The following is a 27245-nucleotide window of genomic DNA, read 5'->3' on the forward strand; positions in this document are numbered from 1 at the left end:
TGGCGGCCATCTTGCCACAGGCTGCTCGCTCAGCCATAACATTGTGTTGGTAGTGGAACATGTACTTTTTAATTAACTATAACTTGCTCAATTTTCAACCGATTTTTAAACGGAATAGTTTGTTATAAATGCTGGAGATGTAGTTATGACACTCCATACTTATTAATAATTATGTTATGTTCTAAAAAATAGAATAATGTCCTTAAAAATAGGTACAAGATTTCCCTCTACAAATGAGATGTATTCTTATGATTAATTATAATTATAACCATGGGTTTTCATATAGAAATATCATTAAACAGAACAGATAGGGGCAATAAATACACACATGCACAAGGTTTTTATGTTAAATCAATATATAGGCTACTTAAACTCAACATACACAATGGCAACATGAGATATATGTATACGTTTATAATAGCAATATTACTAATATAATACAATAATTTGAATTATCACATGTTTAGTTTAAACAAGTAATAATTCAAATTATTGTATTATATTAGTAACATTTTTTTTATAAAAGTGACATTTATTTGCAGTAAAAAAAAGGTGTAAGATTTCCATTTACAAATATACATAAAGAAATGCTGCATGTTGAAAATTCACACCCTCTAGAGAGAACTAGACTACTTCGGAGGTATACAGATGGAGGACCGACATAACAAATTACAAAAAAAACAGTGAAATCAATTGAAAATCTATAATATTTACTAACCTCTGAAGAGGCTGGTGATATATGCCTAAAACGCTGATATGATATGATAATGGTGATTCTTAGGTGAGTCGCATCAAGTTTGTGAACATTATTTTTTCTATTTCCGGTGTTGGGCCACAGTCCAGAGGCTGAACACCTTTTTTTCCTTTATTTTCTTTTATCTTAAGTTTGATCTTACTTTGATAGAGACTATTTTTGTTTTTAACTTGAAAAGGCCGTGCACAGGAACTCACTCGCTCGCTGGCCGAGCTCAGAGACTTTCTTTCCAAATCCACAGCTGCGTCAACCGCTGCTCATCCCTGCAGAAGAGACGAAGCCGAATTCCGTTCCAAGAGCAAGAGACTTCGCTCTTTTCGGTCCAGCGCTGACCTCCGTTGCAACCACGAGACCCACAGGAGCACCGCTTAAGAGGCCAGGACACTGATTTGTTTTCCAGGAATCCGCCCGTTCGCACGCATCCTGAGGTTTAACGACAGATTCACTGGACTTCCGGGAAATCCGCGCCCCACGCGCAAGCAACACCGCGGAGGTCACAGTAAGAGGCTTTATTGTCTGGGCAGAGACTAGTTTAAATACTTAGCGTGTCATTTGTTTGATTGTATGTTTGTTTGTAGATCGCTGATCTGTTTTAGCCGTGCTACACGGCGGGCCGAGACGACACATCCGGTTCCTTTGTTTACTGTGTTTTTGAGAAGAGCGCGGTACAGAGCCGGCGCTTCCTTTTTGCGTGTTACCGTCAGAGATATTGTGCGGAGATTCACATCTGTTAAAAGATAAATCTCACGTAACTGGTCTGCTTCGCTGGAAGTTTGTCTCTGACGATGTTTTGAGAGCTTGCCTGATCTCTCTCTCTCTTTCTCTCTCTCTCTCTCTCTATCTCTTCTCCTAAACCTGTTTTTTACAGACGTCCCGACCTACATTTATACATTTCATGTTACATGGAGAAATCTAGATTTAACGAGCATTTATACATCTCAACGCCATTCGGCGCCAAAACCACGAGATAAGAAATCTCTTTGTCTTAAAGATCCCCTTTGTTAAGGTCAGTGACCGGCAGCCATTTTGCTTTTCGCAACGTGGCTTCACTAAGGTAACCTCCATCTTGAAAGTACATGAATGTAACATCTCCTTGAATTCGGCCAGAGGACGTCATTACGCCATAGCCACTCCCCTTTCTCTTTCTTACACACACACACACACACACACACACACACACACAGACAGGCAGACAGACACGACCACACACACATAGATACTCCGTATTACATGTGTGACAATTGTTATAAGTGCTGCTGCTGTTACCATCTTTGAAATATTGGAGTTTGTTATAATTGTTATTTTAATAATCATATTTCATGATTATTAATAATTAGCCAACGTCAATTCTACTCCTACTATTGCACAACATAAATGGTGCCCCTGCGTGAGGCTATCTAACTCCAGCTGTATCATAATACTGTGTACAATAATCCAGATTCATTGTCAAAGAAAGAATTTTTTTTTTTAATTTCTAAATTCCCCTGCACCTTTGCAACACAGGTATACTCGTGCCTTGCGTATCTGTGATTGGCTGCAGAGTGTAATCGGTGGTTGTGTATTCGCGATGCACAATAATTATAATTAATTTCTTAAGGAGAAACATAATTCGGAAATTTATTTCTCTTTGAATTTTTTTTTGTAATCCCTTTGCACCTGTGCCAAGCAGGTATACTATTGCCTTGTGTATCCGTTGTTGGATGCTTATTGCATATTAGTGGTTGTGTCATCTCAATGCACGATAATTATAATTAATTTTCTTAAGAGAAAAACAATTATGGAAATGTATTTCTCTTTGAATTTTTGTTTCCCCTTTGCTAAGCAGACGTTGTGTATCACTATGGTTGGTTGCTGACTACGTTTCAGTAGTTTAGTAATTTTTTTTATTGGAGAATTTCTGCATGCTTTGAATTTCAAGGAGACTAACTAGATTTGAGAGACTAGTTACGAGTAGACTAGTTGTTAACCAACTAGGTCTAAAGGGTTGAGCCATCAAGCTATCCTACATAGCGCTACTATATAGACACAGAGTGAGGCTCACCTGTGCATCTTGTGTAGTGTTTATTAAGTTTTATTCGCTTTAACCTAAGCAAGCTTGAGCAGCCCACCAGGTGCGATTCGCAATCAGAAGATGAGTAGCATGGACCACCCTGGGGCGAGGGCTCCCTCAAGGCCAGACGACCTGTCGGGGACAGTCGCCAGTCTGAGGAATTTTATAGTGATGCTATAATTAAGTTTTTATCCGCTTTTACCTAAGCAAGCTTGAGCAGCCCACCAGGTGTTTCGCACTCAGTAGATGAGTAGCATGGACCACCCTGGGGCGAGGGCTCCCTCAAGGCCAGACGACCTGTCGGGGACAGTCGCCAGTCTGAGGAATTTTATAGTGATGCTATAATTAAGTTTTTATCCGCTTTTACCTAAGCAAGCTTGAGCAGCCCACCAGGTGTTTCGCACTCAGTAGATGAGTAGCATGGACCACACTGGAGCGAGGGCTCCCTCGAGGCCAGACGACCTGTCAGGGACAGTCACCAGTCTGATCAATTTTTCCAAGTGATGAAGTGAGTTAGTTGAGTGATTATGATTTAAGTTAATGCGATCCAAGGATTGAAGAACTGACCATACACCTCAACAACACCACTGGTCCGAAATTGAGTTTATCCTACGTTCTGGGTCACCTGGCACTCCTCTGCAAACAGAGGGCCACGCGACAAGCCCAAGAACATGTGGATGCGCTCAGAGTCATGCTAGCAGCATGCCTGGCGGAGCAAGAACAAAACTCCCACAATCGGTTTAGATCTCATTATATGAATACCTCTCAACAGAGAAGTTATTTTTAGCCAATGGAAACCATATCAGTACCAGGAGTATAGATATGGTGACCGAAACCCAAAACATGGGATGCATTCTGGGACAGGAGTTAATACGGAGAAGTGTGGCTGAAACAGAGAGACATTGTGCCACCTGTTCCTCCAAGCTCTCCTAAAAGACCAGACACTGATCCCCATGTGCAAAACTAAACAAAACTCCCTCTCCCCTCCACATCTGAAAAGGGGGGGAGAAATCCCAACTCCAAACAGAGAGACCACTCAAACCACTCACATCATCAATAGTTGCATGTCTTAGACCATCTGTCAGTAAATTGTATAACGTATCTTCAGGTAGTGAACCTTCTTAGACCTCGTTGAGTGAATCTCGAAGTTCTCTACCACTACGGTTGTGCAGCCCTCCCGGGTAAACTTGGCAATTCAGTCTTGGCAGTGCAATTTCCTATATCGGTAGATCTGCAGAACCTAGGAGTAGGATTCATCCTTAATTTACCGATTAGCGAACAACCGAACGTGATTCGCCGTTCTAAATGTGGTGGTTTGACAAGATAACACATGTTTACCTCAAACACCAGCACATACTCAGAATTTCCTTCTGTTTCCTTTTCTTTCATTTCACTCTTCACCGAAATTCATTTGGTATTTTAACAATAACTGCTGATAAGCATTATGTGAAATTGAAAATGTGTGCCGTGTTTTAGAATATATGTTATTTAGCCTGTCTGCCCAGACAATTACCTCTCTCTGTTTAGACTCATGCCTCAAAGACAATTATGCCTCTCTGCCTCATAATGAACTAACTTTCACTGCTTCAACTCCACTCAAGGATTACCTCTCATGGATTATAACTGGACTCTTGACCTTCTTTGCCCTGGAAACCGGGGTCACAACCCACTCTCCAGACCAAAAGGGGGAATGTTGGGCCACAGTCCAGAGGCTGAACACCAGACACTGGAGCCGACGGTGAGGACAAAGGATTGTAAAACTTTTGGAGGGAAAACATTCTCCAGCAGGCCTGAGAATCTCCCCCTGGTGGTTGGAAAATGTCCTGAAGAGCCTTCAGGACCCCCGCTGAGTTCCAAGCCCCGCCCACTGAGGTCCAACTCTGACACTCAATTGGCTTAAAGCCAGCATCATCCTATGACCAGCACCTCAAGGAGGCAGAACCTCTCAGGTAGAATAAAATCACTGAGACATCAATAATTGCTGCCATTTTTACCCTGCTCTGAAGACATCACGAGGCCCCTTCGGGGCTTCCCAGCTGTTTTGGTTGCTAAAGGGGGCAATCTTAACTTTTAGTTTATCAGCCATTTTCCCTGCTCTGAAGACGTCAACAGACCCCTCCGGGTCTTTCCAGATGATTTAGTTGCTAAAGGGGGCAACCAGAGTTATTTTCTTTCATTTATTTTATCTTAAGTTTGATCTTACTTTGATAGAGACTATTTTTGTTTTTAACTTGAAAAGGCTGTGCACAGGAACTCACTCGCTCGCTGGCCGAGCTCAGAGACTTTCTTTCCAAATCCACAGCTGCGTCAACCGCTGCTCATCCCTGCAGAAGAGACGAAGCCGAATTCCGTTCCAAGAGCAAGAGACTTCGCTCTTTTCGGTCCAACGCTGACCTCCGTTGCAACCACGAGACCCACCAGAGCACCGCTTAAGAGGCCAGGACACTGATTTGTTTTCCAGGAATCCGCCCGTTCGCACGCATCCTGAGGTTTAACGACAGATTCACTGGACTTCCGGGAAATCCGCGCCCCACGCGCAAGCAACACCGCGGAGGTCACAGTAAGAGGCTTTATTGTCTGGGCAGAGACTAGTTTACTTAGCGTGTCATTTGTTTGATTGTATGTTTGTTTGTAGATCGCTGATCTGTTTTTAGCCGTGCTACACGGCGGGCCGAGACGACACATCCGGTTCCTTTGTTTACTGTGTTTTTGAGAAGAGCGCAGTACAGAGCCGGCGCTTCCTTTTTGCGTGTTACCGTCAGAGATATTGTGCGGAGATTCACATCTGTTAAAAGATAAATCTCACGTAACTGGTCTGCCTTGCTGGAAGTTTGTCTCTGACGATGTTTTGAGAGCTTTCCTGATCTCTTTCTCTCTCTCTCTCTCTCTCTCTCTCTTCTCCTAAACCTGTTTTTACAGACGTCCCGACCTACATTTATACATTTCATGTTACATGGAGAAATCTAGATTTAACGAGCATTTATACATCTCGACGCCATTCGGCGCCAAAACCACGAGATAAGAAATCTCTTTGTCTTAAAGATCCCCTTTGTTAAGGTCAGTGACCGGCAGCCATTTTGCTTTTCGCAACGTGGCTTCACTAAGGTAACCTCCATCTTGAAAGTACATGAATGTAACATCACCTTGAATTCGGCCAGAGGACGTCATTACGCCATAGCCACTCCCCTTTCTCTTTCTTACACACACACACACACACACACACACACAGACAGGCAGACACACACGACCACACACACATAGATACTCCGTATTACATGTGTGACAATTGTTATAAGTGCTGCTGCTGTTACCATCTTTGAAATATTGGAGTTTGTTAAATGAAGAATCATTGAAATAACATTAACTTTATTTCCCCTTTTTAATAAATACTTTTGTAATTAAAGTATTTGTATTTCTGTGATTATTTGTGCATATGTATGTGTAAACAGCTGGATTACTATAGCCTGTGTTCGAACTTAAAACCCTTCATTGTTTATTATATAATCATTAATACTAAATATTGAGATTATTAATATAACCTATATCATTGAGACTGATATTTAAAGATTGAATTGTTGGTCCCTGTAACCAGGGTGGTGCCCCGCGACAATAAGCAATTATTACAGATTTGTATTATTCTTAATTGATAATTTTATTGTTTTCATTAATTATTTTAACTATTATTAATGGATAACCGTATAATTTCTAATTAAATGTGTTACTATTCTTAATTAATAGCTTTATCATTTTTTGATTATTTTTAAGAAATAATTGTTATTTTAATAATCATATTTCATGATTATTAATAATTAGCCAACGTCAATTCTACTCCTACTATTGCACAACACCGGTCTGACTGAGACGTGGTAAAACCGTGGTAACATTTGGCTAATGCCCTTTGAAAAGGACTGTTTTATTCAGCTGCTGTCGCATGTTGTTGCTCTGTAAGTTCAGTGTAGTAATTTTAGCGATGTGGTGTAGCCTTATTTTAAAAAACACTGACACAACTAATGTCAGCAGCGTTTGGTGGTGGCTGTCTATGCCATACTGCGTGTCGACGATGTGCTCCCCAAGCACAAACACACCCTCTGACCCGATCCTCTTCCGTACAATGTACATGACCTCCAGCAGTTTGATGGGCCGTGATCGTCCGGAACTCGATGACGCCTGGCGAATGACCCACTCTGCTGCCCTGACGACCTTCACTGTGCCCTCTGATGGAATCACCAGGCCTCCATTGTTTCTTAGAGACAACAGGTGGTAGCTCTGGTCCTTGATGGCAGATGCAGCCTCTGTCACCAGGCTGGCAAGGCAGACATCACAGCACAGCTTCTTCAAAGCCCGTCGCACACCAAGTCCTGAAATTTGAGTTGGATAATAATATCATAACTTATAATAATAAATAATAAGCGTGGAGAAATAAAGGGGACATTTCTCTTTTTGGACTATCGTCAGATTGTTTTCCCACAGATTTGACTATTGGCTCTATCGGTTATAGGCAAAATTGACATTCAGTCAGCCTTTACCGGAAATGTACACAAGAGCGTTGTCCACAAGACCATCGAAGCGGATGGGAAGGTAGCTGTGGTCATGTACTAGGGCAGGAATGTCAGCAAACGAGGATGGAAGATCTTCTTCTCCTCCTGCTGCAAAGGACATATCTACAGCCGATAGGCTTGTAGAGGTGTCGATGACCGCTGGTAGGGACTCTGTCTCATCCTGCGCTGTCACATTGCCTCGGCATGGTTTAACAACTACTTGAACTGGCTGGCATTGGGGTTGTTATTCCAGCCACTTTAAAAAAACAAGATATACAAGTATATTACACAGATATTCAATATATGATATAATATAAAATGTTTGATGCTTAAAAAAAAAAAAAACTAGCCACCCCTGAATGATCTTTCCAAATAAATTAAGTTGAATGACATTATCAAACAATTCAGAAAAAAAAAACATATGGACCAACCAACTGAAAACATTATAAGCTTTGTGTCACCAAGTGTTGCGGTTGGTAAATAAAATTTATGAACACTACCGGATGCTCTGATGGAGTTAAAGAGCAGTTCCAAGTGGTCCTTGCTGAATCTGTAGGTCAAGACATATCGCTGTCCTTCAATCAGCACAGGAACCATCGCCAGCAACGTGTCAATGTTTATGATGTAGCCCAGGACAGAGAGGAACCTTCAAAAGCAAATATTGTATTACTATGATGATTCTGCCAAAACAGGACACAAGAAAGCAGGGATGCAAACTAATAGTATAGGCTGAAAATAGTGAATGCTCCCAGTGCAGCACTTCTCAAGGCAGACACAAATCCACATTTCAAACAATTCACTTCATTGCCATGGGGGGGGGGGGGGGGGGGGGGAATTGAGGCCTGGGGATATGAGTCAAAGACAGATGGGGGGTCCACTGGCAATAAAGTCAGAAATTTCCTGTAGAAATCATAATGCAAGGTGTTTTTTAAAAAACAACCCAATTTGAAATCATGTGAAACCTCAGTTAAATCATGTGCAGCTTAAGTTATATTGAAAAGAAAGAACAATTCTGCCTCTCCTATAAATATAAAATTACCCGGTACTAGTCTAGCCTAGCCTAGCCGTGGTACACAACTAAGCTGCACGTTTAAGTCGTTTTTTCGGAGAGAAAAGCTGCGATGTCAACATGTTCAAGCATCCAGAACTATAACCACATTAATAACGTTTGTAAGAAGCCAAACCATTTGTAAATCCGTCAAGATTTCAGAGAGATAAGAGTATAAGTGTTTGAGCAGATCACTGACCCTCCCTCAGGTACCACAGATCCTTCCAGAAAGCCTGCCTGTGGCAAGATGGCCGCCAGTGATGACGTTCTAGACTCCGCCGGAAGACATCTAGTCTTTATATATATCTATGATCCAGACTGCACCTGGCATGTGAGTGGACGTTACCCCCAAAGAGACAGGACGGGGTGAAACTGCTCCCGTGCCAAACGTTCCTCCTGAGTGCTGCTGTGATTTACTGATTTCTCTAATGAAACGTAAACCCGAGTGACTATCACGTATATTATTAGGAATAATCTTAAATTACTGTTAAAGTAATTAAACACAATGTTTTGGGGCATAACACATATAGAAGGGGGCGCAAAAAACTTTATTTTTTTTGCTGGGCGCAGTTTTTGGCGCCCCCCTCTGAGTGGCGCCCTAGGCAACCGCCTATGTCGCCTGTAGGAAAGACCGGCCCTGGCTCTCTTGGTCCCACTGGTCATACCAGACAGAACCTGTGCTGATATTTGCTCCAGCAGATATGCTTCTCTCATCATGTTGTTCTATGTAGAACAGATGTTTTAGCATGAAACTTAAAATGAAAATACCCTGTGGTATTTTTCCAGAATCCTGGGTTGCTTGAAAACATTTTTTGTGGGAACTAGATATTTTTGTGTTTGATACATTTTACATCTACTTGACTCCCCCTTATATAATCTTAATCTTAGAGGCTTACTTTAATCACTTAACAGCCCAAGACCCCCTGGAGCATCAAGTCAATATGTGTGGTCAGCAAAAGATTAAACTACAATCATTAGCAAAAGTACATTCTGTGGATTTTGTTGTTGCTTGCTTGTTGTTCTGTTTTAATTGCTGCAATGAATGTTCAAGTGGATGGTTTGGAACTTGATTTTTATGAATTTTAAACCAGAAAAACATGATTTACATCAACAATCACAGCTTAATTGGAACAATAGGCAAGTAGTTTACAGTAGTAGAAGTATGTCAACATTAAAGAGTATATGACTCTGCTTTGTACAAGTTTTATAGGAACCCCTTTGGCAACAACCACTTTTGTCATCTAGCTTTCAGGATGTACTTGAAAAAACCTTTAGTGATATTTGTTTGGAGTGTTGAAATTCCAAATCTGTTGCCAGACAAAAACACCCATTACATTTGAGGGTATGTTTTCTTTGTCCGAAGCCAATGTTTTTCAGAGCGTCACTCTCTGCAGTACCTTCACGTGGCAACTACAATGTAATTAAAAGCATCGTCCATCATCTTTGACCACATGTAGTGTATTCCAGCAATGTTTTGTTTGCTTTTGTGCACAAATATACAGGCTAGCATGTGGTGGGTTACATTGGCAACAGTGGATGTTTATGATAAGAAAAACTACCATCTGTGCAACACAAAACATTATTATCTAAATGTGTATTATAAAAATGAGTATATCCAATTAACTCATAATTTCTATATGATTCTGTTCACCTTCGTCACAACCCATCAAACCAGGCCCCATTATCTGCAGAATCAGTTACATTCCACTGCAGCCGAATTAGGATTACCTCAATATACAGTATGTAGATGACTAGTCGCTTGGCATTATAAACATCAGTTATCTTCAGGTCATGTCACTGTCATACGGGTGATATGAAACAGGCTGAAAGCTGAAAACCGTGATGCTAAGCTCTCCTTTCCTGTTTTAAATACTGGATGGTGGATTGAAGAGACTGACCTCATATCACAAGTTATCACAATTTGCAGTGGTTTTATCATCTAACCCGTGGTCGCTGTGGTGGCTCGCCATGTGGTACTTTGTCCTGCCATCCAAGTCGACTTTTCTTCCTACTTTTAGTCAATAATTCAGTAAATAATATATAACTGTCATTTAATAAGCACTTTTCAAGGTATCCAAGGACACTTTACAGAAATAGTTGGTCCCAATGTTGAACAGCCTTTTCATTGACTTGAGGCTGCTTGAAGCACAAGTAGTCCTGTTCTCTGCTCAGTACATAGCCACTAATTGTGTCTGTAAAGCAAACAGAAAACTGACTTTTGGCCTTCCCCTGAAGACGATGGAGTGAAGATGGTTTTGCTGCCATTTGGATCTTGGGGCTTGAATCCTTGTTGGTCTCTATCCCTGAGCCTTTTTGGTCAGTGCCCATTGATAACATCACATGTAAACTGAAAGTGGAGAAATTTAGCATCCCTGGTTCACATTTTCTTTTTTTTTAAGTGAATTTGACAATGTTACGTAGTCAAAATGAATCAAGTTGGACTTTCGCATACAGACTGGAGCCACAACAATGAAGTGAAGCTCATACTGGCCTCAAGTAGGATTAATCTGTTACATCATGTTGGTACCTGGTTATTTGGTATCCCAAAATAAGAAGTTGGTATCTTTCAGATAACTACAACTTCTGAAGATGAAGAAGTGTTCCACTTGAATCATGTCTTTCACAAGCTGCAGATCAAACTCCTAGAAGGAGCAGTTAATCAGTATAAATACTGTTTTAATGGAACACATTTCTGTGAGATGAAAAGGTACCAGCAGGGTCATAATAATAATAAGATTAATAAGTTCATTGTTGTTGCAAATATTAATTTCTTGTTCACCAAAGGATTTAAAACTAAACAGGGTCTTAAATGAGGCGTGCTGTCGGTATGTGCCCTTCTCAGTCTGTAGCATTTTTAATAAGATATACTCAAGAAAGACTACAGGAATAAATAGTAAATTCTATCTTGACTTAGATATCTGTATCCTTTGACAGTTTGACTGCACATAGACCGCATGTAGATTGTGTTCTATCCTCCTCATCCTTCTAAACTTTTCAAACTCTTTAATATTGATTCTAAAATGTACCAACCAGTCCATCACATTTGCTAGTACGATAATGGCACATGGCTGCTGACATAACAGCTTGTGTCTTTTTACTTTGTACCTCACAAAACATTGTGCACTCACACTATTCATGCTGCCCATTGTTTTGTATACATTTATTGAGAAGATCATAATTTAATGGACTATGCTTATGAAAGGAAGATTGAGCTGCACTGAGAACTGTTTGTCAAATTGAAAGTTGTTCTAGCTGGCTACTGTTTATGTGTTTTTTAAAAATGAACTTTTCAAACACTAAAGGATCAAATCCTGTTATTTGCAGGAGCCTGAGGTGTCTTTCTAGTTTAGCTTACTGTCTTAACATATTTAAATTCAAACCATCTTCAAATGCTCTATTTAAGGACATTATTTTTTCAACAATAATAGCCTTTTGTTTCTGTTGTTTATTTTTTTCAATTTGCTTAGTTACTAAAATTAATCTTTTATGCAATAAACTCAGAAGAAGAGTTACTGATTTTTTTTTTTTTCAATGAACAATAACAACTAATAAAACTAAATAATTTTGCTCATGCTGACCTTATCGTTGCCATATATTGTTTTATTTTCCCAACCCTGTAGCACCCCTTGTTGTAAAATTACAACGTTACCTTTAACCATCCTAAAAAACAATCTGGCTTTTTTTTTCTTGTTTTTTTACCACATTTACATAGTCATTGGGTCCTATTGTTCAGTCTCACAATGTTATTGGATCTACATTTGTTTATAAGTCACGCCTTCTGGCCATGAACTCACACAACCTCTCAAGGTTTCCTTCGAACAACATCTATTGGTTTCATTGGACTGGATTCATCAGATGCATGTAAGTAAAATGTCTTTTATATTTTTTTTGGTTGTTATTATAATGTCTAGAGCATGTACATATGTAGTTAGTGTGGAATAGATGCATCAAATTTCTTTTAGAGCTTATTATATAATTGTTGTAATTATACAACACTGGGTGAATGTGGTAGTCAAAATAGCTGGCTTGTTGCAGTGGGCTCAAACAGGTTGTGTTCCCTCCACTACACCACTGCCTGAAACAGAGTATTTTCTTTATACATGGATAGTATACATTCTACCCTTGTGTTGTGTTCTGGTCAAATTTGACTGATTTAAAAGTTTTATCTCTAAAAAATGATAAAAAATGTTAATTTGATCAGCCTGACCTAAAATTCCATGACTTTGTCCATGGAACAATTCAGTTCTGGGGACAGAAATGTTCCTGAATGTGGGGTGTGGATCTAAGTGGGGGGGATGCATGTTTTCCTTTTAGTATGATAATTAGAGCCATTAAACCATTTACATTTACATTTAGGGAATTTAGCAGACGCTTTTGTCCAAAGCGACTTACCAGGCAGACAGTATTGTCTGCATGGAAAACATTTCTACCCTGAGCACTTGGTCCACCACCCTATCTATTCCTTCAGGTTATGTACTACATTATATAAAACATATATTCATGTTAATTAATTGATATTTTATTTTCAGAATGCCACCAGCAAGGAGAGAGCCGCGATAAACGGTGCAGGATGTTATTGACCTGGTCCAAAATGGAGAGAGTGAGGTTGAGATTGAAATCAGTGACACAGATGAGAGTGATGAAGACTTCGATGAAGATGTCTGTAAAGAAGTGGACAAAGAAAACCAACCACCCATGGTCTGTCCAGCTGATAATTACGTGGACATCGAGCCAAAAACAAGGAAACACACCATGCCCCGTGACAGGTATCGCTGGCTGAAAAAAAGATTTCATCAGTCCCAACACAGATTTTTCTGGTCTGGATATCAGGAAGCCCTCTGAATGCTCAGAAGAGGCCATCCAAGAGATGTGCAAACCTCCCATTGGATGTACGCAAGGACCTAGTTGGTCATTTCCCAAGGAAGACAGGGAGAGGACGCTGCAGACAGTGCAATACAGGATACACCAACACGCAATGCAGAAAGTGTGATGTTCGCCTTTGCTTTTTAGACAACAGGGACTGTTTTTGGGACTTTCACCACCAATGAAAGTCTTCATGACCAATGTCATAAAAAGAAAAAAAGAGGGAAAAAACGCGCTTTTTAAGAGTTTTATCTTGTTTAATATTTTTAATAATTTTAATAAATGACTTCATAAAAATATGACTAATGTGTGATTATTATTAATGTTATATACCGTTATGGGACTAAGTAAGCAATCAACCCTGCAAATGAACCCTTAGTTGTTCTGAATTGTTCACACAACGTGAGTACAAATACAGAAATCCTGCTCCCAACTAAGCCCAATGTTGCAATATTACAACAATTCTCTAAAAACGTAAATAAACATTTTTTTTTTTTTTAAATCTTTCATTTCTGCATCAAAGGCCTCATACAACATGATCTGAAAGGTCAAATATTTTTTTTTTAGGTTTTTCTATATTTGGGTCTTACAGGGTTAAGTATGGAGAAATTGTTTCAAATTTGTATTTTCTGCCTTTAACTAAAGAGACTGACTTGTCACACTGCAATCAATCACATTCGTAATATGAATTGTATTTAAAAAAGTGCTCCTGCAACACAACAAAACATTGATCAAACCACACAGACGATAGTCCTCATTATGTCCATTGGGCACCTTTCGTATTATTGACCTTACTTTCCTGTGAGATTTGCTCATGTGAGAATTTAGAGTTGGATAAAATCAAAAAAATTCACAGACTTGTTGTAAATTGTTTCAGAATAATATATACCAGCTTCTCATGAAAAACCTTGTGTGAAATGTGATCATGCAGCAAAATGGATTAACCCTAAAATGCATAGGGATTGAATGCATACAAGAGTAAAATGAATATTTTCACAAAGCAAAGCTTCATGTTGTGTTAGAAATCAGCAAACTAAAACACGTTTAGCACAGCCAGCAGTTGTATGTGTTTATAGTTCATCTGTCAGTGATGTGTCATTCAGAGCATCTTCTATTGCAACAGCTAAAAATGGAGATCGCATGAATTTAGGTGCTTCAAAAACTGCTCTCAAAAGGAAAGTGGTCATTGTCTTTTTTTATAACAGAGGATCAGACCAAACAGCGACCTGTATGAAGAGCCTGAGGCTGCAGGTTTTTTCAAGTGAAAATATGTGTTTTAAATTTTACTTTCTACTTACTAACTCCACGGGCGGTTATGATAAGGCTCAGGTTAAGGAAGGGTTGAGGCACACTTTGGCAGTGAAAGCTGCCTTTGGACATAAATCTTGAGGTGCTGAATTGTCTAATATTAACAATTTACAGGGTTGGAATTCTGTAGATCCTCTTAAGAGGCAAGGAGAGGTACATTTATTTGACTAGCACAACAAGGCAATTCAAATAGGTTTACATAAAATACAAAAGGCATCAAGATAAATTGTAAACGCAATAACATAAGACAATACAAAAAAGCATTTAAAAAATAAATTAATAGCTAAGTACAATATTAATTGAATAAATAAATAAAAGAGTAATTATTTAATATTTAGCTGTGGCAAACAGGAAAGACTTCAGCATTGATTTAAAAGATCTACGATCTAAGTCCACTCAACGTCTGGCGTTACACAATGTAACCCAGCTGTTTTTATTGGCCATTCTTCTTTCAAATTAATAATACATGTGCACTAAGTACACAGGGTTTTCTCTCTTATTACAGCCTATTAGATCTATGAAGCTTCAGCGTGATCTTTCTGTACATATATTGCTGCCTGACTCCTGAACTGTCAAAGTCATTCATGTAACTCCAGTAGTATGGCAGCTCTGTGCATTCGTAGGAACATGTATAATGAGCTCAGACAGAAGGGCTGCCATCAAAGGGACTTGAGAAGAGCAGGTGGAACGTTGTATTATCCTCCAGGGATAATTGATTGATTGATTGATTGATAATGTGGTCATTCAGAGAGATAGCAATGCTTGTTTTGAATATTTGAAAAGCTGTAATTAATTAATGTGCGCCAATTCAAACCATTTCGGTTACAAATTTATTGTAAACACATTGTATCTGCTGTTTTGCATCAGTAAGAATATTCCAGAATTTCTGTTGAAGGAGATGTTGTTTAAATTCTACCAAGGACACTGGTTTTCTGAGCCTTGAGGCATCATTAGTAAATCATTAGTCACAATCAACGAAATAGCCCAATTAATTTCGAAATCCACCAACCAAATCCAATTTAATATGGAATAGGATTAATATTGAAAGGACCAAGTAAACAATTTATATGTGATAGTTTTAATATAATCTTCTCCAGAACAAGGAGATCCTCCATTAATATCATGGATTACATATCCTCATGGTTTCTGGCACAAATTAGCGCAAGTTAATGTATACTCACTCTTTCTCGTGCTCATTTCATTATAAATCAATTACAGGTTTCACAAAACAGAGACAGAGGGACAAAAGGGGAATCGTTTCAGCAGAGGCTTCCGCAGCCAAGCTCCATCACTGATGAAACAGTTATTGCTTGTATACTGTCTGGGCCATATTTCTACTTCAACATGCTTGCACAATGAGGATGGTGCAGCTGATAGGTGAATTGATTTAGACTGAACGTCCTGTTAGAGCACAGACAGAACATTTTGACAGGTAGATTTTAAGCTTTTGTGCTAATGGCTCATTGTTAGAAGAGAAGAAAAAAGTCTGAAAAAGTGGGTAAGATAGTTTGAAGGAGAGTGGAAAAACTCAGTGACAGACAACGGTATATGTAAATCACAGTTCTTTAAAAGGTGCTTTCGGATACAAACTTTAGCATTGTTAATTGTAATTTCAGGGTCAGACTTCAGTTTGTTACTCAACAAGAGCCTATAGTATCCATCAGGGATAAACTTAATATAACGGCAATACTTTTGTGATCAGACACTAATAACCCTTTAGTGTCTCATCACATGTTTTTTACACAGTTTGCAGCGCCAGGACCCAATTCAATGCATGGCCCATTGTCACACTCCCAACAGCAACATTGTGACAAATTTGCAGATGTCTTTGTGTGTTCCTATGCTACAATGTTTGTCATCGTATGTCATTGCCCAACTGAAAGATGGTTGAACAATAAGATACACTGTCTTAAAAGAGAGTGAAGAAAGGTGGAAAAACACAGCCTCACTGAATCTGTGAGGCTGTAATGATAACTTCTACATTGAATTACCTTGACATTTTGTACCAAATTTCCAGGCTATCCATGCAATAGCTGTCAAAAGGTAATGGCTCTCTGTCAAATTTTGAAGTGTGAAGTCTTAGACTGACAGGGAGTGTTGTTAAAATGATCGAATCAAATGTTCACATATTAACAATGCTGTGTATTATTGATTACATTTACATTAATTAAATACAAGCCTAATTGTAACCTTGTCCACAGCCATTCACAGACTCATTATTTCAAATCAATTCACAAAATATCCTTTAATAATGCATGTCAGTTTCGCCTGCAAAAGGTACTAAGTTCAGATACGCACTACAAATACGTTATTTTCAGATGAACCTGTCCTTTCTGCTTTCAAGCTTAGCCTATTTGAATCATACGTAAGTAATGCACACTGGTTGCATGAGCTGCGCTGCTCTTCTAGAGAATCAAGGTCGAGGCTGTGTTCTCTACGTACTGCTCATGGTTCACAGCAGAATGGACAGTGACCAATGTCTGTTGAATATGTCGCAACATAAATATTTGCAACAATTCCTGTTCCTGTGACAAAGTAAAGCACTCTTGCATTTCTGACTCCATTCATTTGGGCTAACATGGTTTTAATTGATATGTTTAGGACCGGGAGATGAACGGCTTTGTACTGTTGAGTCCGCCCCCTACATACCTTTATTTGAGGAAATATAGTAATTATACCAGAAACCTCAAATTGCAGTTTTGCACATTGGCAGTGTGAACAACAGACAACCACGACATGCAGCAGATCCAGGGCTCAGCGGTTACACTACGCTCAAGTTTGTTTCTTGGTTTAGAGGAAACTTTTTCTGGGTTTACTTGACATTTTCTGCAAAAAGATCAATACAGTGTTGTTTTGTTTGCTTAGAAATGCCCTGAAGGTATATGATGAGGATGCTATTGTGAAGTTGGAGGAAGTTAACTGAGATCCTGTCCAATGAGCTACTTCAATCATCTATAAATGTGATGGGTCCCATTGAATTCTCATTGAACTGGAGGATAATAAAATGTTGTTGTTAGGATTAAGAAAGAATGGGAAAGGCAGCTGGCAGGGCTCACGAAGACACTTCCTAAATTAATGTGTCGCTCCAACCAATTCAGCACTGCTTGTTTAGCTAAATTTTACAGTTTTACATTTGTACTTTTTGGTTCAGTCACAGCACTCACACAAACAATGTTTCTGAAAAACAACTTTAAAAAGTCTGCAATAAATGTTGAAGTCAGTGACCAGCCAGTTAAGAAAGTTGAGCAGAGGACTAATATAAAGCAAAAAAAAAAGAAAAATGAATGTTGGAATTGACATTGCTAGGTATGCTGTGTCTGTCTTGTTTTGCAGAATCTTTTATACATTTTTTTTCTTGCATTTAAATCTGACCTTCCATAAATCAACATTATCTTCTTTAACAAGAGTTACATTACTTTACATTGCATGTCATTGGGCAGATGCTTTTATTCAAAGCGACTTACATTAAGTGCATTCATTATCTATGAAGGGCCATTAAGGGGCTCAGTATCTTGCCCAACGACACTTCGGCATGCAGATGGGGAAGACTGAGGATTGAATGACCACTCTACCCCTCATTCAAAACCGTCTCTGTGATGGCTTTGATGCGTGGTGTGCTTTAGAAAAACAAGTTTCCACTCTGAATGACAGTTGCATGATTATTTATTAGTTTATTTTAAGCAACAGTGATGAATTATAGAATTTCTTGAAATTGGTCTTCCATAGATAATCGACTATCATTGAGATTTTCAAAGATAAAGCAACTATATAACATTACATTTCATTTAGGTGATGCTTTTATCTTGCTGTATCCAAGCAGACACTTTATTCTGTTTTGTGGTACTTTCCAGATTTCAGGGGATAGGATTAACTCCGATTTTTCTTTTCTTTTCTTCTTCCTTTCATACAGGAAAGGAGACATTTGATGAGCCCAGACCCAACCATCTGCACCCGACTTTTGTTTTCAACATCAAAATATACTTCTGGCAGATTTTGGCCAGATGAGATATTTCTGTGGCGTTGAAGCACAAGTACGCCATGGACTTAAGTTGTACCTACTTGGATCCTAATTTTACTTTCGGACAAGGGCTGTTTCTAGTCTGAACTTCTCATTAAAATACAAATGGACTTCATGGGTATGAACAACGTTAGGAGGAAGAAAATGAAACCTCAAATTCCAAGTAACATCTAATGTCCACACATATTTTGGGTTGTGAACCAGATTATGGAGTTTGTTTTTATATTTCTGAGGGAACTGTATAAAATGATTCTTTGGACTGCACCCTGTGGACATACCTGGATACGCTGCACTGGAAAAAGGACTGCAAACCTGAGGGTTTGAGTGTATTTGCGGGAGTGTTTGTGTTTTCCCAAGGTGGTCTAACACAGTGGAGGTGAGAGGGGAACACATTTGCAGATCATTTTTCTTTACAATGAGAGTTCCAGCCAGTGCGGCTGCAGTTTCCTGTCTTTGTCATCTGGTGGTCTTCCTATGTGTTGTCTCTCAGAGCTGTTATGGGACCCGGGTCAATCTGAGCCCTCAAATAAAACCCAGCCTGTACCCAAACCAGAGACTGATATTAGTACGTGAACCAACCCCAATCCCAAGCAAAAGTCTGGACAAACAAAAGACTGCTCTGATGCCCAGCCAACCCTTGAGCTCGGCCAAATATGTCTGGAGCAAGTTTCAGTTAAAGTCAAGACTGGATACTATGTTATATCTCACAGACCCCCAAATGCCTAACACACCCAACATTCCCTCAGCAATCTCTCAGTCTGCATCAAGCTCAAACACTAGACTCAAACACAGTTCTGATTCAAAGCAAGGGTTGCCATTCAAATCAACATCTCAGCAGGTGTCAAGATCGACTTTGAACAATCCCAAGCAAGCTTCAAACATCAACTACAAAACCGAACCAAAACCAAGGCTTGGATCTTTTTTTCAGCCTAAGCCTAAGGCAGGTCCCAACTCCAAGGTAGTGACTGGGCCTAAAACTAATCCTGAGTCAGTCCCGAGGACTAAATTATCTTCTAATCAAAGGTCCAACACATCTGATAGGATGAGCCCAAGCACCTCCTACAATGCCAGCCCAGCTTCACTATCCAATCTGAAGTCTAATTCCAAAGTCAGACCTTCTTTACAAACAAATACAAATGCCAAATCAGACGCAAAGAGCACCCCCTCAATCTCCAGAACAACCACCAGAGCACAAAGGAACCAGACCAAGTTGTTGGACACAGACAAGGATTCTCACCATCGGCCCAAGAGAGGCTGGATCTGGAACCAGTTCTTTGTTCTCGAGGAACATATTGGACCTGAGCCTCAGTATGTCGGAAAGGTAAGATATCTTTATTTTTCTACCTTGCAACTAGCAGATTCATTTTTCCTTTGCCCTTTTAATCTTTTTTGAACCTGTCTTGAGCAAAGAACAATCCCTGTTGGTCCTAATTTATTGCCATTTTATTAGTAATAACTTGATCATTAATCAAGTAATTTTTTAACATTTCTCATGCTTACTTGTTTATACCTTGTTAATACAATTTCTCATGTGAGAGTGTATTCTGGATACATGCAGTGGTTTCTCTATCCAAATGAGCATCATTATCTATTATTTTTCAGCAGAATCTTAAGTGTTTCTAGCCTGACGTTGTCATACTCACAATGTGAGTCCGATACCGCTCCATTGGGCTGTGATTATGGGGCGTGTTTCAACCGAACCAGGAAATAAAATTCCTCTTCGCTCAATTGGATAGACCTAAAACCAATCAGAGCAACGTAGTATGTGACATATGTAAAGCGACACATAGTTGTTGTCAACAGAACTCAGCTGCACGCACGCTGAAAAATGTAGATGAAGATCAGTAAAAAACGATTTTTGCCGGGGTTGTAAAAATAATTTAAGGATAAACGGAGAAACCAACACGATCAGCATTTTTGAGAGAAACAGTTAATAACCCCCCCCCCCCGAACATGTCGTAGAGTTTATCTACTGATGTCACACGGCTCTTTATTGTTCACTTCATCGTAGCCGTAAATACACCGTAAAACTGGAATGACATTAAGTATACGATATTTTAATCCATAAAACCAAACACAAACGTTAAAATACAATAAACATACAAATCACCACTAGACAAGTCTGATGCGTTAACGTGACAGCGACTCCCGTTCCGTGCTACCTGCAGCAAAGTAAATAGGACCAGCTTCCTTACCTCGTTCCGCTGGCGAGGGGTGTTAAACTATAGTTTTTGAGAAATGCCGCACAGCCCGCGTCCGGTCGTAGTTCCTGCTCCTATCCTTGTGCTGGGGCTGTACAGCAGGTGTCTTATTGCACTGGTCCGCAAGCGAGGGATCTGGTGCTTCTATTATCATGGTCCGCTCCTTAAACTGCAGGTATTTATGCGAGGGGAGTCGCTACATGTAAAACAAAATAAGCCCAACACAAAATAACAGAATAAAACAGTATGCATAAAGTGGCAGGTGTAGCAGTCAGTTACAGTAGAGGTGAATGCACATACGAACAAGTTCTCTGTTTAGGATTACAGCTCAACAACACATCAAACAAATCGTATCGCATTTGTCGGTCCTATAAGAACTTAATTACACGGTTGGAACGCGACATTCCCGTGTCCCATCTTCTTCGCAACCATCGGGGCCAGCTGATAGATTAAACTTTTTCTGAGTCCCGTAGGAAGGACGGCAAAAACATCTTTTCGATCTACAAATGCCTTGATCGCGTTTCTCTGTTCCTCTTTCAAAATGAATGTGCTGTCGATGTCTCCTAAAACAGACTCAATGGCAGCATCTACACATCTCAGCTCTCCAGCGGCAGGCATGTTTTTGGAAAACAACGTCAACCCAAGTGCACTTTGATGACGTAGTTGATTACGTTACCGTTGATCATTTGTCCATCATCGTATAAAGCCCGCCCTGACAATCGGATTGGTCCGGATGATTTCGAACCGGGCATGATTTCTCCCCAACAGAGCGACTCCAGACCAAACTTCCCGACGTCAAATGTTGTGGGCGGGGCTAAGTTCGTCTGGCATCCAGGCTAAAGTGTTTCCATACTGATGCCCATTTTCAAACTCAGTATTACATGCAAACTATAGTAGTACACAACGTTAATGCCCCCATTTATTTTCTTAATTGCTGTTGCTGTGCAACTGAAGCAAAAATAGTAATTGTAATGAGGAAACAAAAGAAGCAGTCACAGATAATGTTAGAAATAAAAGGTCCTTTTAAAAGGTTGCTCAAAGAGTGTGTGACAAAAAGGGAGTCAGTGATCAAAAGAAAAAGAGCTGAGAATTAAAAAAGAATAGGCCCATGGAGTGGGGTGGGGAATGACATTGTTTACTGCAGCCACAATGCAATTTGCCATGGGAGGAGACCACAAGCAAAGGGCAGATCATTCTGGAGTCCAATTTAAAATATCTTACAGCTCCTCTATTATCTATAGCATTTATCCTTAGAGGGTCGCAGGGGGATTGACGCTAATCCAAACTGATATTGGGCCTGAGGCCACTTAGAAATTCTTATGGCTAAGTGGTGAATCTGTAAAATCTGAGGTACTTAAAATGTTTCAATTACCTATTTCTTTATTGCTGTGTATTTTCAATGTATGATTTATTACATACGGTAACTGTATTCCAAAGAAAGTCATACTGTTGGCATAATTTCAAACAGAGAGACACTCGTAGCCTCAAGTCTTCAGAAGTTTAATTATTGTTATTTCAGCCCATATTTTGTAAAGGTCACAACATATTTTAAGAAAATTCCAATAACTGCAAGGCTGGTGAATAGGGTGGAAAATGCTGAATATTGAGGAGGAAAAACTGTTAAAAACTTCACAGGTACAATCATTATATACCTGAGCCCATTATTAAGTGCAGCCAACCTGGTGAAATCTCTCTGAGGGAGAGATTCTGTTTTTGTCACTATTTCTACAGTACTCTCTGAATGTGAATGTGAAAATAACCTTGAAGCATGTGTGGTACACAGATAGACTGGCTCATCTTTGCATTTTTACTGCATATGCCGGCAAGACACAAAACTCTCTTGCACCAAGTGTATATTGTCCACAATGTGCCATTGTAGATATATAAAGCTATACCCTCTTGTGTATTACATTGCGTCAAAAGGGTTGGTAATCCAGTTAGACACAAATGCTACGTACTGGAGAACCATCTCTTATCATATAACTAAAACATTTCACCGGAGTAACGGAGGCTTTTGATGTTTAAAATCCTAATCAAAAACCATGATGCAAACATTTTTACTTTCATCCAAATTACTGGTCTTAATCATTCCAGCACAAATTTCATACACATACGATACAGAGACATTTTATGAGTCAAACCTTTTCTGGTAATAAGATGCCAACTCAGCAAGGATTTTCGGTTTAAGGATTTACAATCAATCTGATGCTACTGCCTTCTGTCTACCCACTGCTGCTCAGTGGGTGGGAGAGACTGAGACATGGGTAGCTTTTGGATTCACAGATACTGTGTATTGCATTTAAAACTGGTTAAATGCAATACAAATGGTGTGTTTAGTCATGAGTCTATTTGAGGCACAGGCTGAGAAATAAAGTTTTTTGTTATGTCGCTTCTAACAGCAACTGCTCCTGCTGAGAGCATTTCAAAATGCTCCACCTCAGCTTCCACAGCTGGAAAGTTAATGTTGTTGCTCCTAACTCCCTGTTGTGTTGAGCTCAATGTCTCTTAGGGTCAGGCTCAGATTATAGGATTAACTGAATTAACACACTCTTCCCTTTTCCCAAGTGGATCTGTAGTTGAATTATTTGTGGATTTGATTTCATCACGGCATTTAAACAGCACAAATTAGCCAAAACGTCTCCAACTGGTTTGTTTGTTTATAAGTGTCATTCATCACTTCAGTAAAATCCTGTCAGCAGAAGTTTAAACTGCAGAGAGACAATAGCTCTGGCTAGGAATCTATGCTTTAATCAAAATAAAAGCATAGAACAACGTGTGTTGTATTTAAACATGATCCTGTTTCTCTTGTCAGACACTGAATGACCAAAAAACAGTCATTTGATTTGTGGCTAACAAATACTGCAAAATAAAACAAAGTCCTATGTTTCACTGACTTGTCACTGCAACCTTAGACTGTGTGACACTGGTGGATTATTCAGACCTATGGTTACCGTAACCAAGGATACAATCAAAAGACACTCAGACCAGCAGTTCACAAACTTGTGAAACTTTACAATTGTGTTATATACACTGTAAATATACCAAGAAGATATTGATGAGGAATTATTTTGGAGTTACACAACTCATTGTTAGAGAGGAAAATGTTACTAAACAGCAGATCAATACGTAAACAAACACACAAAGAAACCTTGAACAGAACCCAGAAGATAGGAAAAGGAACATTTTGTCCAGCACATTTACATAGTAATTGGCAGACATGTTCATTCACAGCTTTGAAGTGAGGTTCAATTGAAGCAAATAGAAAAGTGTTTTTGAAAAACAGACTCTTTTAAGTGCCAGATGGGGAGAAGACTATTTCTTTTAATTAGGTGCATCAGAATTTGTGGACAAATAGAAAAGTAGGTTAGAGGGCCATCCCTTCCTAAATGTGGACACATTCAGGCATTGCACAACAGTTAACCAAACATTTTAAATCCTCATGGTGAATGTTGTAATCATTTGTTTTTAATTATAAAATATGGCTGAAGATACAGAGCTAGAGAAAACGTATTTGGATTTCAGACAGGTTTCTCAGGGCGGACTTCTGTCAGTATTTAGATCACATGGTGAGAAATGTATGGATAAACCTAAAGGTCCAGTGTGTAAGATTTAGGTGAAATGGATGTATAGGAAAAAGTTGAATATAAAATAATTCTAGTGATCTTTTCATGAGTGTGTTTCATCTAAATTGTACGAATGGTTGTTTTCTCTACACTTGAATAGGCGCCTTATATTGAAATACTTTTTTTCTACATCGGGAATGGGTCCTCTCTACAGAGGCTGAGGTTTTTTACAGTAGCCCAAATTGGAAAAACTAAACACCTTGAGTTTCAATGAAAACTGACAGTAACCACAGGTCTTCTTTCTAATGGAAGGGGAGGGTGAGGTGAGGGGTATTCAGCTGCAACATGCAACTTCACCACTAGATGTAACTAAATTCTACACACTGAACCTTTAAAAAAGTTGTTATACATCAGACAAAATAAGATAAGATGAGAGAGGATAAGATCATATTGTGGTTACAGCCCCCTTTCCCGCTGAGACCCTTACATGATAAGTGGTAAAGATAATGAACGGGTGGATGGAAACTAATCCTTTATTAATCCCACCACTATGGGGAGATATGCAGAGTAACAGCAGCCAGAGGGATTGTTACAAATTTAAAGCATCAGTAGAACAACTACGGTAATAAAATAGTAAACATGGGATATACGGAAAAAGGAAAATATAAACTAGCTATCATTCATACAATGCAAACAGGATTTTACATTAAAGGTATGAACTGCAAGAGTAAGACATCATTAGTTTCTGGCTGATCCTGAATATCTGACTGCTGAGGCACTGAATAGTCTGAATGATTGACCTAGTTCAATAAAATAAAAGCATGGTAAAGAAATGGGAACAAGTGCGTGTAGAGGGTAAACAATTATAATCTACTTTGCAACATGGCTGGAGATGGGTGCATTTGCTCAGGGTGTTCAAAAGAAGACATACTGTAGACGAATGATACAATGTAGATATAGGTGATGAAATAGGTAGAAGAGATATATCACCTCAAGCTTGCATCCAGGCAACAAGCTGCTGTATAGCAACAAAAATATTCAATCCACATAGGTACGTGCACACAAACACACAGCCATACACACACACGGTAATCATCCTCTCAGTCCAAATCATGCTTTGTGTCTGAAGCTGAGGGGAGGCTGTGGCATTGCAAAGTCAGGATGCTACTGTTGAATCAAAATATCCCCAAAACATGTAAACACATGAAGGTTGTGTACACTCATGTGTCACACAGTGCACATGGCTAAAAACAGCTGTAAACGTAAATGAACAGGAGAGAAAGAGTTTCCTTGGTTGATCTATAGATCGGCAGTGAGACGTCATGGTGAAAGACTGAAAGGTTGCATCCAGGCAACAACCTACTACACATAGATTCAAATAATTGAGCAAAGCCCAGACAAACATTTACTGTAGATGCCACTTATACATACTTTGAATGTAGAAAGTGACTGCAGAGGCAATGAAGGCACCAGATGACATTGTTGATAGATCCAAACTAGAATTTGTGCATAGTTTGTGCATCTTCCTGTGCAACATGAGGATATGACGGCCGCAGAGAGCGAGGACTTTGAGCAGGCCGGGCTCCACTAATGTTCAGAAGTTCACTATTGACACTTATGACACTAATGATTGGATAAAAGGAGGCAAGGTTCTGAGGTCAATCTCACTAATGTGCTGCAAGAAACCAAGGTAGTAGCCTAACGAGCAGACAACTCAATCAATAAACAAAGGACTTCAATATCGCTTGAAGGAGAAAGGTTTGCTTGAAGGAGAAAGGTTTGAAATAATTCCATTATTATTATAGCAGTGTAAAAAAAGGTTAAAATACATGTTTATGTTTATAATGCTCACCTCATGGTCACATCTGAGCTCAATGTCCAAAATCATTTTAAGACAAAGCGCTCACTGCAAAAACTTTCTACAGTTAAGTGCATTTTCCCCATGATTCTTACTCAGACCTTGTAGATTAGTTATTGTGCTTCCTGGTAAAATCCATTTACCTTATCACATCTGCTACTATTCCATGTTATTAAGGTCACTGTTAAAATATACCAGACAGTTTCTTCATTATAGTAGGTCAGGTTGAGTTTACCTACATAACATATTGTGAAAACAGAAGGGGGGATTGTCCAAATGTGATTCCTAAGTAAACATGATGATAAGGAGTTACCACACATTTGCAAGGATCTAAGGAAACAGATAAAAACAATAAATTACTGAGATTCAAATGAAATCAGATTGATACATTTTGTATTTGGAAAACAACAAGTATTATAGCAAAAATGGTAACAAGACAAAATTCTATGATGAAAATAAAAAAGTTGCAACATTCAAGGACAAAATAAATTGGGTCAAGATTGACAGAACTAGAAAGTGAATAGAACAATCTAAAATCGAAATAAAACATAAACTAAACAAATATGAAACCAAGGAGAGTAAAAAGGCCATATCTTGAAAAAAATCTTTAATATATTAAAATAGAGGAGAGGGTATAAATAATGAATATCTGCCTGCAAAACATTTTACTATTTAAAGAGATACTCACAGGTTGGCCACCTCAGTGAATCAGTGTGCAAGAAAATGATTTTATATTTTTTTATTTTATTTGACATTGAGGAGGAAAAGAATGTAAATTCATATGAATATGAAAACCACAGCTTTCAAAGTACGAGTGTGCTGGGCTTCCAAGAAGACATGGATCAGGGTGAATAACCTTCAATCTGGGAGAGATTCATTTGGGGAGTGAGTGGTGCCTAACAGCAGCCAATTCACATCAAAGCACTGCAAAGTTAACTACAATTTCTTTTCATTTAAATTAAATATTCAATTGAAATGCAGCCTCATTACTTAAGTTCAATGTAGAGGGTCAATTAGGGATTTGATTACATAAACTATATTAAG

The 27245-nt window shown here is 39.1% G+C and overlaps 2 protein-coding genes across 2 annotated transcripts in view; one reads left to right on the top strand and one right to left on the bottom strand.

The window, feature by feature from the left end:
• Positions 1-6632: 6632 nt before the first annotated feature.
• Positions 6633-7607, bottom strand: LOC133968613 (uncharacterized). The gene is made up of 2 exons (XM_062404760.1): positions 7331-7607; positions 6633-7162 (listed from the first exon to the last, which is right to left on the bottom strand). The coding sequence occupies exons 1-2, from the start codon at positions 7461-7463 to the stop codon at positions 6693-6695; spliced, it is 603 nt and encodes a 200-aa protein (XP_062260744.1). The 5' UTR covers positions 7464-7607; the 3' UTR covers positions 6633-6692.
• A 10943-nt stretch (positions 7608-18550) lies between these two features.
• LOC133968807 (cadherin-18-like) overlaps positions 18551-27245 on the top strand; it is a 131062-nt gene continuing 122367 nt past the window's right edge. Inside the window, exon 1 of the mRNA XM_062405019.1 lies at positions 18551-19900. Within this exon, the coding sequence (XP_062261003.1) occupies positions 18995-19900 (906 nt within the window). The 5' untranslated portion in view covers positions 18551-18994. The remainder of the gene's footprint in view (positions 19901-27245) is intronic.

This window comes from Platichthys flesus, chromosome 14, assembly GCF_949316205.1.
Source record: "Platichthys flesus chromosome 14, fPlaFle2.1, whole genome shotgun sequence".
NCBI lineage: Eukaryota > Metazoa > Chordata > Actinopteri > Pleuronectiformes > Pleuronectidae > Platichthys > Platichthys flesus.